The sequence below is a fragment of the Aythya fuligula genome, chromosome 3, assembly GCF_009819795.1.
Source record: "Aythya fuligula isolate bAytFul2 chromosome 3, bAytFul2.pri, whole genome shotgun sequence".
NCBI lineage: Eukaryota > Metazoa > Chordata > Aves > Anseriformes > Anatidae > Aythya > Aythya fuligula.
The window spans coordinates 1944227-1961952 of NC_045561.1; the positions used below are offsets into that span (position 1 = coordinate 1944227).

Below are 17726 nucleotides of genomic sequence, written 5' to 3' on the forward strand. Positions count from 1 at the left end.
TACAGAATTCTGAAGCTAAAACCAAGAGTCCATTAAGTTCAAATGCTTATGAGACTTTTAATGGATGATTTAGGCTTTTCAGTTCAGGACCCAATATAAAAATAAAAAATGAAGAGCAGAGCTAACACGATATATTTTTTTATTTTGACAGTATGGATCCATTTATTTGCTTTTATTGGAATAATATAGTGTATTCTGAAAGATCCTATATTTGTGAAAAAATGTTTTAGACTTCTAACATCTTTCTACAGTGACATGCACTTGTCATTGCATGTCTTTTAAAGTATAAAAATATCCTTTTGCAAGACAAAGGATTTGGGGAAGTTATAAATTCTGGATGTGCATGTGCCCACTGAAGTATCTAATGTTGCTTTGGTTTAGTCTCTTTAATAAGCATGCTATCTATATGTAGAAAATTGCATGTATCATTTACTAAATCATAATTTGTTTTTACTTTTTGTTTTCTGTAGCTAAATAAATTGTTTTTTACAAAAAATGTTTCTTATCTTTGATATTTTTCTTTCCAGCTTGTTCTGATCACATAAAGTAATCTTCCAGATTTATACTGGTTGCATGACAGCATTAGTAACCTAAAAGTGAGAAGTTTTATTTTATAAATTATTTTAAACTAGTACAGTAATTGCAACTCAAAATCTCATCCTAATATAGTTCCCTTCACGTGAATAGGAAGGGCATTTGTGATAGTAAAGGTAAAAATATAGTAAGGGAGATCTGATAGTAAAATTACCTCAAAATTACCTCTTTGCTGTGAGTTTTATGATAAAGGGAAGTTTTATAATTGTCATCCAGACTAAATTACATGCTCTCATGCATCAACTTGAGCAGAAGTATAAAATACATAGGATGTAATCAAGAGACCGTGACACTTCCTTCCTTTTTTGTTTTAATGGTATTTTTCTATCTCAATAAAAAAGCTAGTTACCAAGCTGAAATTCAGACTGAGAACAGTGAGAAATGATTTAATCTTGAAATGCTGTGCCAACGAGTTGTATGTAACTTGAAGGAAATCTACAGAATGCAGGAAGAGTGATTAAAACGTTTCAGTGAGTTCTGAGGAAAAAATAAAAGAACAAAGTTTGTGTACATTGGCCAGAGAAGTTCTAAAAAAATTACATAAACCTTGTAGACAGATCATCCTGAAATCCTGAAATGGGCTAAAGTCCTGTCTTGGGCTTAACTATTTCCTGTTCAGTTCAAGTCTGGAAGAGGGAGCGTTGGTATAACAGGAATTGCAGCTATCAGTAGTGAAGGAAAATAATATTTCAGGTGGTTATTAGAGGAACCAGACCGGACATTCAGGTCTCTTTGAATTTGAAAAATGTATGAAAGGAGATGGTGAAGGCCTCATTGTCTGAGACTTGTAAAGGGAGATAAATCAAGTGCTAGAACAGGTTACATAAATGCAAATGGATTACTTCCTTATATTAAATGTTTTCCTCTAGGGACATATGGAAGGAGAAGTCTGGGGCTTGGCAGCTCATCCTCTCTTGCCTGTCTGTGCAACAGTGAGTGATGATAAAACGCTTCGAATCTGGGAACTTTCTTCCCAGCACCGCATGCTGGCAGTGAGGAAACTCAAAAAAGGTAAGCTTCGTTTGGTCACATACTGTGATAATAATGACACTTTCTGTGACATCTCCATCTTTGTTCTCATTGCACATCACAAACATTAATGAGGTAGGAAGAGGACATAATCATCAAAAAATAGGTTGTAAATTGTCCTTGGCCTGTGTCCAGTCTATGACAAGTGTAGAAAGAAAAAGGGTTATAATCCATTGTAATGAATAACAATAAAATTAATTTTAATCTGTTTCACTCTTATTCCAAGGGGGAATGATTTGACCTCAGAATCATTTTCCTTCCTAAGAATACTTAAGGCCAGCACATTTGCTGCCATTAAAAAGTTTCCTTATAAAGACAAATACAAATTTTTTTGCATGTTAAGCACAATCAGTCTTCAGTGACAATATGAACTTTATGTGTTATTACTAGCTTCTCTGAAAATGAACAGTTGTCCTGCCCTCTCTTCTGCATAAAAGTAGATGAGGTGTTTTGAAATGCTGCCTTACTCTCATTTCATTTACTCAATTCATAACCTTCAGGAAATTTTATGCTGTAAATTCAACATGCTTCTTTCTTGGTGACAGATCCAGAGCAGAGGAATTCTAACTAGCTGAGGGAAAACAAAGTTAAATGTTTTGGAAAGGGGATCTGAGGGGTGGATGAGGATGGCTGTATGAGAGTTGTATGCTCAAAAATAATGTCGGGGGGAAAAGTAAGTGAAGAAAATGTAGTACATCTCTGTTTTAAATGTGGTCCACCTGAGTGCATAACTATTATTCAATCATGAAATAAAGAAGCTTCCAAGTGTTGCATCTCTGAAAGACTTATAATTATGTTACCTGCAATGAGTCTTTGAATTTTTTATCTGAATTTCCTTTCTGTATGTTTTCTTTATATATTTATATAATTGATGTGTTTAGAATGAAATGAGGTATTTGCAACTAAACCAATTTCTGGACTGATGAAATCACCGTTGTCAACTCAAGAACAACCTGTACAAGAGTGTACATTACCATTTAGTAAAATGTTAATCATAGTTCTCCTATCACATTTATTAAAACTTGTTTTAATAAATAACAAACACATTTTAAAAGCATATACTTGATGCAGAAAACCTTTCACTTACAATTTGTGATAGGTTTCTCAATCGCAAATTCAAAAGCCTTAAGATACTCCTTTTCGTTTTCCTTGATAGGTGGACGATGCTGTGCCTTTTCTCCTGATGGGAAAGCCTTGGCTGTAGGATTGAATGATGGGAGTTTTCTGGTGGTAAATGCTGACACTGTTGAAGATATGGTATCTTTTCACCACAGAAAGGAAATGATCTCAGATATAAAGTTTTCACGAGGTATAATTAGATAGCAAAGTGAAAGGGCAGTGTTTATCTTGGAGTTTGTTTTTCTACTCTAGACATAAGTTTGAATGTTCAGAAAGTAGATTGACTTTTTGTGTGCTTCATATCTTTAAATACTTTACAATTCTGTATAGTTGTATGTAGCCTTGCATAATGGGGTCCACCCCTGCTTGGGGCTTTGGGTCAACTGCAGTAATAAAAATGCATAGCAATAATAATTATAACATGTATGCCCTTCATAACCTCAATGTCTCTTCTTTACAGAATCAGGAAAATACCTGGCTGTGGCTTCCCATGATAATTTTGTGGATATTTACAATGTGCTTACCAGCAAAAGAGTTGGCATTTGTAAAGGTGCATCTAGCTATATCACACACATTGACTGGGATTCGAGAGGTAAAATGTTTCACCAGAGATTCAGTTTTAAAAGTTCTTGCAAGAGGGAATATCGGAATTGCCATCAGGGAGTGTGAGCAGGAGATAGACTGGTGGAGCAACTCCCTGCAAGGCCTGAAGGAAAGGCAGCAGGGTGAGACACCCCAGTGGTGGACCTTCAGCCCTGTCACTCTTGAACGGAGGGAGGGGGACCTAGGAGATGAACAGGAATGGAAGCAGGTCCCTGCTCAGCGTCACAGGGAACCCCGCTCCCTACCGGCCTTGCCTTCCCAGGTGCCCTTACACAACAGGTTTGAGGCCTTGGAGCTTTAGAGACTGGTGGGTGAGGATGAGGTCAAAAGTCTACCCAGGAGGATGCCTAGGGAGAGGAAGTCGACTCCATGCCTCAAGATTGCCTCCACTAGGAAAGAAAGAACGGTGATTGTTGTATGTGACACACTTTTCAGGGGAACAGAGGGCCCTATACGTCGGCCTGACCCTACCTGTAGGGAAGTCTGCTGCCTGCCTAGGGCCACGGTCAGACACATTGCCAGAAACGGGCCGCCATAGCTGGGCCCAAAGAGTTGCGGTGAATGGAGTTAAATCCAGTTGTAGGCCAGTCACTAGTGGCATTCCCCAGGGCTCGGTACTGGGGCCAGTCCTCTTCAATATCTTCATTGATGATCTGGATGAGGGGATCGAGTGCACCCTCAGTAAGTTCGCAGATGACACCAAGTTAGGTGTGTGTGTCGATCTGCTCGAGGGTAGGAGGGCTCTGCAGGAGGATCTGGACAGGCTGCACCGATGGGCTGAGGCCAACTGTATGAAGTTCAACGAGGCCAAGTGCCGGGTCCTGCACCTGGGGTGCAATAACCCCAAGCAGAGCTACAGGCTGGGAGAGGAATGGTTGGAGAGCTGCCAGGCAGAGAAGGACCTGGGAGTATTGGTTGATAGTTGGCTGAATATGAGCCAGCAGCGTGCTCAGGTGGCCAAGAAGGCCAACAGCATCCTGGCTTGTATAAGAAGCAGTGTGGCCAGCAGGGCTAGGGAAGTGATCGTCCCCCTGTACTCGGCTCTGGTGAGGCTGCACCTCGAGTACTGTGTTCAGTTTTGGGCCCCTCGCTACAAGAAGGACATGGAGGTGCTCGAGAGAGTCCAGAGAAGGGCGATGAAGCTGGTGAGGGGCCTGGAGAACAAGTCCTACAAGGAGCGGCTGAGGGAGCTGGGGTTGTTGGAGAACAAACAGCTTGGAAAAGAGGAGGCTCGGGGGTGGCCTTATTGCTCTCTACAGGTACCTTAAAGGAGGCTGTAGTGAGGTGGGGGTTGGACTGTTCTCCCACGTGCCTGGTGACAGGACGAGGGGGAACGGGCTAAAGTTGCACCAGGGGAGGTTTAGGTTGGATGTTAGGAAGAACTTCTTTACTGAGAGGGTTGTTAGGCATTGGGATGGGCTGCCCAGGGAAGTGGTGGAGTCACCATCCCTGGAGGTCTTTAAGAGACGTTTAGATGTAGAGCTCAGTGATATGGTTTAGTGGAGGACTGGTTAGTGTTAGGTCAGAGGTTGGACTGGGTGATCTTGGAGGTGTCTTCCAACCTAGGTGATTCTGTGGTAACCATTCTTGTACCAGTTACTAAAACAAACTGTAACTATTAAGGCAAATACTTTATCAACATCGAACACTGTATGGGTTCAGTGCAATTACGTTTGCTGAGGGAATTCATTCTCACTTCTAGCACTTGTACCAGAGTACAAGGTAATTCACTAATAACAACATATGACTAAACTGTCACTTACGAACATAATACTGCTTTTCTTTGTCCTGCTCTTCTGTAATTTCGTACTGTGTGGCCCTTTTTTTTTCCCCACTTTTTATTTCCAATTTCTTTTCTTTGCTGAGCATTACGTGGCAATCAGTGCAATGAAATTAGAGAGCATTACTGTCACAACTAATTAAGTCTAACAGGATTGATAATGAGCTCATTCAAATAAGCCTTCCTGAACATAATATGATTCTGTTCAAAACCACCTGTGAGTCGGAGCCCTACTTCCCCTGTTAACACTAGTGTTGTGGAAGTTCACTGACAATGACAGGAGCTAAACTCCTTTCAGAATCTATTCAGATCTTTTTTTTGGTGAGAATAAACGTATATAAATACAGAGAGTAAATTTGAAAGCAATTTGTGCTTCTTCATGCACAAATGCTGCTAGCGTACTATCAATCACATGCAAGATTATCTTCGTGTTATGACAATATCTGTGTGGGTATGGTAAACTTCATATTAAAGGTCGTTTTCTTGTGTAGCTGGACTACATACTAGTTAGGCAGAGCAAAATAGATAAGAGCCTAAAACGTTTTACACTTTTGGCAGAACTGGCTTATAAAATTTTTATGAAAATTAATAGTCGCGCATTTTTTTTAATTCCCACTGTTCCGATGATAAAAACATAAATGAAATATTTCTTCTCAAAAGATAGCCATTTGCTGCGAGACTAATTTCTCAGGATTGTTGGATGGTTTTTAAAACTCTGTCTCTGCAGTGAAATCGAGAGTGTAAAATTCTTACAAGAGTGATTCTAAGCTTCTGTCTTTACTTTTGCTATGAATAACTCTCTGGAGGATAATTTGTTTGCTTACTTCCAGAAACTTCTTCGTTCAATAAAAAGAAAGTTCATAATACTCATAATAATGAATAAGATTCACAATAAATTCTTATTTCATATCCAGGAAAGCTATTGCAAGTCAATTCTGGTGCCAAGGAACAACTATTTTTTGAAGCACCAAGAGGGAAAAGGCATATTATAAGAATTGCAGAGGTATGAATTATGCTTACTGGATTCTTTTTTTTTTTATATATATTTTTTCTTATTGCAAAAGTTACTTTTCTAGACAGTTGAAAGTTAACATATTTTGTCTTTAAAATGGGATTTTTTTCCTTTTAAAGTACTATATTTACAGTGTTTAGAATTAGAATTACTTACTCATTCTGTAGTGTCTTTCATAGGATTTGTAAACAGTAGAATTTTAAAGTTTTTATTTGTATCTCTAAATTTTATTTTAGCTTGCTTAATAGCAGTTGTTTCCCCAAATTCTCTTTCCTGAACACTCACCTGTTTTTTATGTAATCAGTGTGCATGCAGTTTATAAACCACCTTTAAATGGTATGACCTAGCTTTCAATCCTGTTGATTATTTGTGATGCATAAATGTTCTACAAAATTGCCAATGTTTAGTGCCTCAGAAAATCTTTAAGATTTGTATCCAAATCATGTTTATCCAGGGAAAGTAAGAATGTTTAAAGCTGCTTTTAAGCCTTTTGATAAAGAAGTGTAATTTGTGCTATCCAGCTGAAAACACTGAATGCTTTCTAAAAAACATTTTAAAAATAGTTAATATCAGACACACAAAAAACATAAGCATTAAAACAGTGTGTATTGGATGTGTATTAAGATCACGTCTTTGGGTGAAATTTTGATTGCAGATAGAGAAGATTGAGTGGGACACCTGGACATGTGTTCTAGGTCCTACTTGTGAAGGAATTTGGCCTATGCACAGTGATGTCACCGTTGTAAACGCAGCAACTCTTACAAAAGATGGAACACTATTAGCTACGGGAGATGACTTCGGTTTTGTGAAGCTTTTTTCATATCCAGTAAAGGTAATGAGTGTATTTATTTCTCAGATTAGAAACTGTAGGAGAAAAGGAATTAGGGAAGGTGATGCTCATAATACATCAGACTGCTAATACACAAATTCTTTGTACTACAGGGCCAACATGCAAAATTCAAGAAGTATGTGGGTCACAGTGCACAGGTAACCAATGTTCGGTGGTTACACAATGATTCTGTGCTGCTGACTGTAGGTGGTGCTGATACAGCTTTAATGATCTGGACCAGAGAATTTTTGGGCATTCAGGAGAGTAAGCTGGTTGATAGTGAAGAATCAGACACAGATGCAGAAGAAGATGGAGGTAAAAAGGATTATATAACACACATTTTTACTGGTCTTAATTCCACAGAACTCACACAAATATTTAGTTTGAAGTGGGGAAAAAAAATAAAAATCACGTGCTAAAGTTCAGTATAGGGAGAGTTTGGTAGGATTGTTTTCTTCTGTTGGTGTGGATCTTCTTTTGTAGTCTTCCACTATGAAACATTGTTAATGTGTTTTATGTTTTATTTTTCTAAGGGTATGATAGTGATGTTGCAAGAGAAAAAGCAATTGACTATACCACTAAGATATATGCAGTAAGCATCCGAGAAATGGAAGGGACAAAACCACATCAACAGCTGAAGGAAGTTTCAGTCGAAGAGAGGTATGTCACACAATGGCATTAATTTCCAAATGTGGATTGCATTTTTTTTGAATTTCTTTTCCTTCAACTAAAACTAGTCTTTAGAAATATGACAAGAGTTTTAAAATTCGCAAGATAACATTTGAAATGCTGTTCGTAAGCTACAATATGTGTTAGTGTGATGGTAAAGGGAATATATATGTAAGTAAAACACCTGTGAGTGTTGTGTTTTCTTCTGTTATTCACATAAGCAGTTACTTTCTTTCCTAATTAGTATGTGTAGCTATGCATGTCTTCAAAAGGGCATTTGTGAAAGCGTGAGCTCTTAAATACTATTTTATTGCTGTTCTTTTTGCTCAGTCAGTTAATGACAAGATGGGGGAATGATACGAAATTAAAAGAAGATTTAGATGAGGGGTTAGGAGGAAATACTTCACTCAGAGGGTGGTGAGGCACTGGAACAGGCTACGCAGAGAAGCTGTGGATGCCCCATCCCTGGAGGTATTCAAGGCCAGGTTGGACGAGGCCCTGGGCAACCTGATCTAGTGGGTGGCATCCCTGCCCATGGCAGGAAGGTAGGAAACAGGTGATCTTTAAGGTCCCTTCCAGCCCAAGCCATTCTATAATACTATGTAGTTAAAGATTTTGGTGACATTTTCATTAAAAGATTTTCAGTTGCTTATACTTTTGTCAGGTTAAAAGTGAAATTTCCCATGGCGCATGTTGTCCTTAGGCTGAGTTACAGTGTTAAAAAAAAAAAAAAAAAAAGAAAAAAAAAAGAAAAAGCTGCAAGAAGAGTAGTGAAGAGGAGAGAGGAGACAGTACAGACAGAAGAGTTGAGCATAGAGGGTGAGGTCCAGTGAAAGAGAGATTTAGGGGAGTGAGTGAGTCAAAGCTCCAACTGGTACAGCACTGCTGGGACAGAACAGGAGGATCTATAACCAGTAAAGTACATTCTGCTTCGTAATTTGGAACTGGATCTAGGCACAGTAGGTCTGTTCAAAGTTTGCTCCATATTGAGCTATGACATTTATTGGTAATGTGGGTGTCATACTTTCCTTTTGGCATGGAGTTTTATGAAAGTTTAGGGCCTATGAATGATGAGAGTTACAACATGAATAAAAACCTGTACAGTGAGGCTACCTGTGTGTATCCAGTTGACTCAAACTGTGAATCCATGAAGTTCCTTTCAATGGAATTTCTTTTTATAAGTGGTTAATGTTCTTTTCTGTTATGAATTTTCTTGCTTTTGTCTAATGTTGGGACAGAAAATAGTTAATAATTTTGCACTCAGTGTTTGAATAATTTGAGAACAAATGTTGGGTCTGGAAGATGAGGTGAGAAATGTTGCCCCCTCTTTTATTTTTTTCATTGTGACATTTTAACAAAGACATATAGTAGGACATCTAATGCTTTTTTCAATAAATGTTGGTCCATAACCATTTCTTTCCCTTCTTTTAAAAACATTTCTTTCTTTTTTCTCATTTACTCATATAGTCTTTGTTCCTTCAATTTTTTCTGTAAAAAAAAAAAAAAAAAGAATATTATCTACCACATTATCTACATCTATCTATTTTGAGATTGAGCTTAAAAATGATTTTTTTTTTGAGGGGGGAGAGTACTGCTAAATTGTTATTACACATGAATTAACAAGTGCCAATGATAGGACGGCCAGATGTTTTACACCAGAAACCTTTGTACCTTCCAGCTGCTTTATTCTGCTTTGATGATGCAAAAGCAAATGTAGAATGAGTTAAATTTACCAATTAAGCCAGGCTTACAATTGTTTTGTACTGGTGAGTTATCTACAATATGAATATAAGCATTATTTTTTTTTCATATTAGGACAAAAAATCACCATAACCCTTAGAAAGTTTTCCTGCTCTGAAACCTGGCTGTGGGCCTGCTATCTGATGCAGGCAAGTACCCTGCTTCTCAGAGGAGTAGCTCCGTGTGTTACAAACACTTCAGGCTTCCTAAATTTTGAGTCTGTCTGCTTTCACAGTCTAAGCTGATTCAGCTGAACATGGTTCATTGCTGTGGAGGAGGGCACACCCTGAAACAAACAGGCAGTTTGCCTTTTTCAATCTTCTTAATAAAACATATAGTAAAGTAGCACATGATGAGACAAATGAAACAGGCTCGCGTTTGTCACATTGATAATCCATAATGCAAGGAAAATGTGCTTCATTGTATACAAAACCACAAACCAACACCTAAGCAGGAAGCTGCCCTAGTATGACCAAGTGTTTCCACACTGCCCACTCTGCTTATAGCTGGTGGGCCTAATTAAATGGGTAGACACCTCCTCTGCAGTGAGATTGCCTTCGATTTCTGTAATGATTTTTGTAATGACTGTACACAAAAATACTGTAGCCTGTTTGAAGGAATAATCAATCCCATAAACTCTGGACTGAAGAGAGCAAGAAGGTAGTTTTAAATGTTCTCTGTATTTTTTTTCTTTGTACTATTGCTATATAATCAACAGTTTTGTATTTCATTTTTAAATGGCTGGAAAAAGCCCTTATTACTGTCCTTACCATGTATTCTTCTAAAGGGTCACAATTATTATTCCCATTTGTGTTTGTTTTTTTTTTTTTTTTTAATGTACTCTTTCAGCTTCAGTTACTTTAACATAATGCCATCATCAGTATTTGGAATTTGCTGTTCTGATAAGTTTGTCAAAAGATGCCATACTTTTCATATGTAGCTGGTGAGGCAAAAGTACATTTGCTTACCTTTCTTCATCTGATTCATATACATTTCTAGAATTTATGACCAAATAATTAGAAGCAGAAGTTTTGTGGTGAAACACAGGCAAACTGCAGTTGCTGAGGGTGTTGTGCTGATATAAGAGTTGAAGTTGTGAGAGGTGCTGGGTTTTGGATGCAGAAGGTGGAGGTTAAAGTGTTGGTTACTGCAATTGTCAGACTTCAACTTTTGGCCACTGTTGTACTAATATGTGTGCAATTTATACAGAATCTTGACAGTCCCAATTATGAATGCTTCAGGGTGAAGCTGAATTCTCTCAAAGACAGTTGAATTATTAAGCAAGTTTCATAGCTGTGCCAGATTTCATCTTTTCTGACAATACAAAAGAATGCAGCAGCTAATGAAGGATTTGTCTGACCATGTTCTAAAAGCTTCCCGAAAGCAGTTGGCTGACTTTTCTTTGTACCTACAAGGGTTTAAAGCGACAGCTGATTGAGCCAGACAAAATTAAAAGCCTACAAGTACTCAGTTGTCAGAGTCCAGGAAAAGTTCTAAATCAGCAGGTCTTCAGGACGTGGAGTCTTGAAATCTCTGTGCACTGGGTTGAGTGAGATGGCAACGAGTAATATTGAGGCCAGTTTGCAAAGCTTTACATTTTCTGCAAAGGCACTGCTGAAGTAGCCTCTCCCAGTCCCTTCAGATATGAAGAAGGGAACCAGGAGGATGTTTTCTATTCTCTTTCAGGCAGGTACGTGGGAAAACCTGGTAGTCTTGAGGGGGTTGTCTGGAGAAAATACTCCAAGTAACAAATCTTAAATCTTTCTTAATAATAGTGTCGTATGTCTGTATGAAGACCCCAAAATGAATCAAGGGTTGTGCATCTGTTGGGATTTGCAGACTCTGCAAATAAATGCAACTACATGCTCTCAGATTGATAACATTATGCAAATTTTGAAAATTATGTTACAAGCTGAAAGGCCATTTAAGTTAGGAGTGAGTGAATCACAAGACCTCAAAAACTGCCAGTTTATGTCATTGCATAACGCTGCAAGATGTGTCCTCCTTGTTGTGTTTTCATTATGTGTCTGAGAAAGAAGAAGGGAAAATTGTGAGCTGTTCATAGGTATGGTGGATAGAAACACAAAATTAAGCAAAGTAAGTTTAATTTAAGAAAATAAAAAAAAAAATAAAAATAAAAAAATAAAAAAAAGAAGAAGAGAGAGGCAAAAGGAGAGTGTTTCCAGCTCCAACTCCAAAACCAGAGGGGAGTAGCTGGAACTATAGCTTTGAGCTGCTTCTTGGGGTCAAGGACTTTAAGCTCATACTGTTTCTTTCTTTAAATAAAAATATTTAGAAGGTGAATTGTTACAAGTTAATTCCCTGCTTATAAACACAAATAACCTTCAAATGTGATGTGATACATAGTAGACTGTTTTTGTGCAAGATTACTGTTTTATTTTCCTCTTTATTGTAGCTACATTTTCTTCTTTATAATATGGAATTTTAACTTTGGGGTTTGCTAGGATAAGCTTACAGGACTGTAACTTCATAATAAGAATGGTGTATCAGAAAAACACAAAGTACTTAGCCTCTATAGAAATAACAATCATTGTACAACGCAAGATGAGTTTGATCAAAAGAACTGTATTGTGTCACCTGCCGAGCTGGAAGCATATGGTTGAGAGCTGATGCAGGCAGTGCTGAGTTGTGTAGGGAAAAGTTTGCAACAATGCAACAACCACCAGCCTTCTGGAAAGGAATCAGTGATTCACAAATGACTCTCTGTAAATTAATACAAAGACTTACTCTACTATCTTTTTGGCAGAAGAGAGGAGCCAGCAGTTCTTGTCTCTGCTCTCCCCCATCATGGGGAGGAGGGTTGGAGGACAGATTTGACATGATACTTGATACAAGATACCTGTGACTTTGAGCAGCTGCCGTGCTCTCCGTTTCACTACTTAGCATGTACTCTGTGCTTAACACAATCCTGCAAAATAAAAAAAATCAGTATGACATTGGCCTTCTCTAGATCTCCAGGGTTCTGGGCCCCAAAGCAAACTGGGAGGAGAAATGTCATTATTATAAAGGGCAAAAAATGACAAACTTGGAGATAATATGAAGGTGCCACCTTAGAAAAGAAAATGAGAGCTCTTTATCAAATGTACTTGTCCTGTCTTACTTGTTTATGTAAGAAAATAATAATCAGTCTGCAGATGTCTTGCACGAACGTAAAAGTTGCATGAAAAATTTTATCTGCAGGATTTTAAATTAACCGTGAGGAACCCAAGGTTTATTATTTTCATGAGGAACCCAAGTTTTATTGTCCCTGTCAGCAGTTACAGGAGTGATGAGGCTGAGGAACAGTATTTAAATGTCTTGCAGTTGTATTAGTTTGTCCGTTTGGTTAAGATAATTAATTGATTGTTGTTTCTCTCTCCTCTCCCCAACCTTCTTGTTTTTCTTCTTCTCCCTTTCCATGTCTGTCTTCCTATCCTCCCCCCACCCTTATTTTTTCTCTTCCTTTTTTGCTCCTCTGATTGGCATCCTCTTCCTTGCTCTGCCTGTATGATACAGAAGCAGGGTGCCAATGAGAGGTGCTGCAGGAGCAGTCTCACGGTGTGGGAGCTCCAAGAGCAGTGCTCCCACACCGCGGGACCACTTGGTCAATGGTGGGACTGTCTCAGACAATCCAGGACAATTGTAAGCTATACTGTGTGTTACATAGGAATTGTGCTTTATTTCAGATAAGGGCTAACTTTTTAACTGGACCATATTAACTGGCAAAGAATTTATACAATAAGAAGTAAAACAAGCTTGCATAAAGATTGTATTTATGTTACTAATACAAAAGACAAAGATATATTTGCATTTTGCATTCTACTAACCGCTAACATATGTCCTGTGTTTGCAGCTTTCATTTAGTTTGATTTGCATGACTCTACATAAACTGAAAACTTGTAACATACCTGGTGATGGAAAACCCTTTTAAGCAGGTTGAATGTGTAGAAAACAAAAAGCAACATTAGCATGTTTGTCTAGTTTTCTGTTTCCTTAACATATGGGTTGTCTCACTTTCCGTGAGTTACCTGTCTCAGAGCTTGTTCCGAAGTGTGTTATTGTGCATCATTTGTAACCATATGTTCTGATAAGAAGTAAGAACTTGGATTTTTTCTTTTCAAACATTTTTATTTTGATTGTTTATTTCTTTACAACAATATGAGCCAAATTATGTAAGCTTCCAAAGTTACCTCCAAGCGGTACAAACCTTTGTATCATAAAGTGAAATATTAGGCATATGGTTACAAAATTTGCTCATGCACTTTTACATGCACACTTTTGCAGGTGCAGTGTAAAAGCTTTGAATGTGAATCTGTGTGGTATTTATGTGTAGGTGGGAATGATGCAAAATGTGTCTGGAAAAACACATCTTTGAGGTGGAGAAAATAACTTTTGGCTTATTTCAGCACAAGTTTCACCACTGTTTGAGTAGCATCCTTTGGAATATTCACTTTTACTTTCTCACAGCATTATGTCAAGTTAATGCATCCTAAATGTTTTTGGCAGCATGCTGATTTCGTCACAGTTGTCCCCAAGGCTTGAGCACATTGTGCCTGATATTTTCACAGTTCCTGCTAACCTGTTGAACTTGGGGTCAATTTTGCTTCTCCCACAGGTCAGCACAAAGCTGGCCCAGAGGTCTTTTGCATTTGTGTGACACTTGGTGAGTGTGGAACTGCAAGATGCCAATACTGTTGCAGTGCACATGTTCCCAACATTTCTCTGTCTGAAAGTGAGAAATGCTCTCCACAGCGAGGTGGATGTGAAATATTCAGGCATTTTGAGGGCTTTTTGCTGTGGGGGTTGTATTCCAGGAAGGATTGAAAAGGTATTGTTTCTGATACAGCTTATGTTATGTTACACAGGGGAAGGATGCTAATGTGTCCACCTGTTGTGTTCTACCTCCAGCCCCAAAGTTCTCCATAAGCTATTGGTTGAATGTTTATACTTACACAGTGAGCACAGCTGCAAAATGTGCCAGAATTTATGTAAGGAAAAATGAAACATAGAAAAGACTTCTGCTCAGACTTGATCATAAACCCTGAGGGAAGCCTGAGAAAAGAGAGACTTCACAGAACATGATAAAATTGGGTTGGTGCTGGAGCCTTGGTAGTATATAGAGAGAGATCTCCCGAAGCCTCATGATATGAGGTACTCTAAACTTTTTAGCTCAAAGACAGAAAATTAGATTTTGCCTAAAGCGTGTTACAGTGTGTTCCTTGAAGCTCGATTCAGCAAACAGGTGAACAGGTGGCCGAGGGATCTTCCAGACAGTCCTGTCTATGCAGTGCATTGTGTATGACACATCTCTGTGCACTAGAGCCAGACTATCTGCAATAGTTACTTAAAATAACAACTTCACAAGATGTTTAGAACAATGAACTTGTTCAAAAATAAAGGCCTTCAGATTTCATTCAGAACTGATTGTACTTACTAATCTGCTTTTCTGCTTGTTTCACATTTGGAGACTAGAATAACACGTGAATGCAGTGACCAGCTTCCCTTACAGAAACTTGAAAATGGCTATCACCACCATATGTTCTGCAATACCCTTTTTTTTTTTTTTTTTTAAAGAGTGCATCAGCATACATGTGAAATGATAAATATAACCACGCTAAGGCTTTTTCAGTGCTATGCTTTTAAAAATAATTCAGATTGCAATTGATATTTCCCTCTAGTTTTGTTTTGATTTTGTTTTTCAGTTTTGTTTTGATTTACTGTATTAAAAAGTAGGATACCTTCATGTTGAATACTGTTCTTTTTTTTGTTTTCTCATGATATTTACAAAATGTAAAGGAAAGCAGAAGCAGTAAAAGTTATATATGAAACTAGTGTGTATGTTGAGATGGGAAAATCCAAAGGTTTAGAATTCACAGAGTCTCTCCTTAAAGCTAGGAGTTTTGCAGCAGTTTTAGAGCTCTTGGGAGGCCCCTTCCTGTTAGCTGGTGGAAACGTGCTTTCCAAAGCCCTTTGCAATTTTTTTTTCTGAAATGAAGTTCATTTTTTTGAATCTTGGGTTTTTAATTCTCTCATCCAAGCAAATGTACTAGTAGATCATCTTACCTCACTTTGACCTTTGCTTTCTCTTCCTGGGAGCAGTCCTTGTGCATTTTTATTTTTGTCTAGCATCCAGTTGTGTTCCCTCTGCAGTTAGCAGCCAGCTAAATGCACGCCTTAACCTCCTAGTCGAACTTTCTTACGCTTTTCCTCTGCCCAGCCCTGCTGGGCCCCACCTGTCACTTTCTCAGTGTCACGGCATTTTTGTCCATCTGTCCCTTCTCCAAACATCAGTGTTTGTTGCTTTCATGCAGCATTGTTTCTGAAGGTCCAATTCTGTTCCCATTGGCCTCAGAAGGGAATATTTGTTTTCCTTCCAACTTGCTACAGATGCAGGAGGCGTCTCTCTTCAGAGAGCGGTTACCCCATGTGCTGTAAAAACATGTTGGTTATCCCTATCCCATGGAATTTATCATAACAATTTTGTTGGTTTGCTTTTTTTCTCCTATATTTTCTATCTAAATGCATCTAGCTTTTTTTGTGTACTTTGACATCCTATTCTCAAAGACTGCATCTTCCTTAAGGTGCCCCACTCATCTAAAAGCCCATTCCCTGTCCCCTGCCCAGCTTTTGGTACGTCCAACTGTTGTTCTCTGTCCTAGTGCTGCCTGTACGTCCCACTCAGGATTTAGGCTCTTTCTACTCACTGGTCTTGGCCACTTCAGATAGCCTTACTTGTCAGGTGAGAGCGAGTGAGTTGTCACTTGCACCTTTTCTGCATTAAGACCTGTAAAGAGAGTGGGTGAGATTTGGTCAATTTAAATCAAATCTGGAGGCAGCTCACTGATTTATAACCATGCATAGTTGTGTAAGCATATAATAAGGTAATCATCAGTAACAGAAATATTATTTGCTGTATTCACAGTATCTTAAGGACTGAAACCCCTCTAATGTCTGACTATCTTACCTTTCCTGGAACTCATTCACCCCATAACATAACCTAACATAAGAACGTTTATTTTACATTACTGGAAAGAAACCGTTAATACTTGTATTATGTTTTAACTTGCTTTCCTTTGGAGGCAGGGAATTGTCAAGTAAGTACTAACAACACACAGCACAGAAAAAGCACAGATTGCTGTGAATGTACAATGTAGATTGTGTAAGCCACAAAGGGTAAATATATGCAGTGTCCTATAGTGCAAATTTCTTGTCTTGACACTGCCATCCTATTTATCAAAATAAATTAGGTCTAGTCATAGACTTGTTAAAAACAAAAGTCAAATTGATGCTGCTTTATGTTTCTTTAATCAAGGTGATAATAAGGCAATGAATGCGTATGTGTGTATATATACATGTGTATGTATATATGAATGCACACAACATTTGTGTTTATGTGTACTGTGAATAGATACATATATAAAAGTGTGTGTGTACGTTTCCAAATTAAATCTCATGTTTACTATCTAGTGATTATTAGTCATGCCATAGTGGTAGTGTTCTCTTGCTTTCATAAAAGTTTTTGGCTTGCTCTTGTCATAAACTTCAACAGATATGCCAAGGTAAAGAATTGTGAAAATGATCCATTTTAAAATTACACTAAAACAGAAAAAAGAGCAGGAGGCATACAGGAAAAAAAATCATTATTTTTATATGTGTTGATTCAAAGGCCTTAATAAATCTGGGCTGAAAGTGCTTTTTCTGTTCTAGCATTGCATAGTGTTTTTATTTTGCAAGAGAATTAAGTTTTATAATAATTTCCTCCATCCCTTCTCTACTGGTGAGTGCACTGCTATTTGGTCCAATTACCATTGATGGTTATGTAACACAACTTGATTGACCACTTCCAGAGAAAATAAAGGTACTTGTTTCCCTGTGAACAAAAAGTACAAGCTGTCCCTGTACATAAGTTGGCCTACCAGAGAACAATTATCAGGCTAAATTGCAAGCTGAACTAGGATAGAGAACAAGCATCCATTGTGTGAAACTCTTTAACAGTGCTTATAAGAATGTTAAGTTCTACCAGTTGCCATTCCTGTTAGGCACCTGTAAATAAAGAAACACATGGAATCACATTCTCCTTCACCATAAAGTGTGCAGGAAGCATTTATGTAGCTTCCTTTTTTTCCCTTCCCTGTCCTATAGGATCCTGAGTTAAGAATATACCCAGTAATGCCAGGGAATGAAGTTTCTGAATTTGTAGACTGGTGCACTCTTTAATTTCTGTTTTAGTTTTTGCTGGCATGCTTGAATAGCATGTTTTGTGCCACACGGGAATGACTGATCAACTCTAAAAATGCTTGTGCATGAGTAAAGTGGTCAGAAGTACACCTAAACTGTATTAAGTTTCTTAC

The 17726-nt window shown here is 38.1% G+C and overlaps 1 protein-coding gene across 2 annotated transcripts in view; it reads left to right on the forward strand.

Annotated features, from left to right (window-relative positions):
• Positions 1-17726, forward strand: part of EML6 (EMAP like 6) — a 124453-nt gene that overhangs the window by 89366 nt on the left and 17361 nt on the right. For both annotated transcript variants that reach the window (XM_032183833.1, XM_032183834.1), the window contains exons 21-28: positions 1464-1605; positions 2780-2932; positions 3203-3334; positions 6040-6128; positions 6793-6969; positions 7080-7281; positions 7500-7626; positions 16455-16469. In XM_032183833.1, coding sequence (XP_032039724.1) covers positions 1464-1605; positions 2780-2932; positions 3203-3334; positions 6040-6128; positions 6793-6969; positions 7080-7281; positions 7500-7626; positions 16455-16469 — 1037 coding nt within the window. The remainder of the gene's footprint in view (positions 1-1463; positions 1606-2779; positions 2933-3202; positions 3335-6039; positions 6129-6792; positions 6970-7079; positions 7282-7499; positions 7627-16454; positions 16470-17726) is intronic.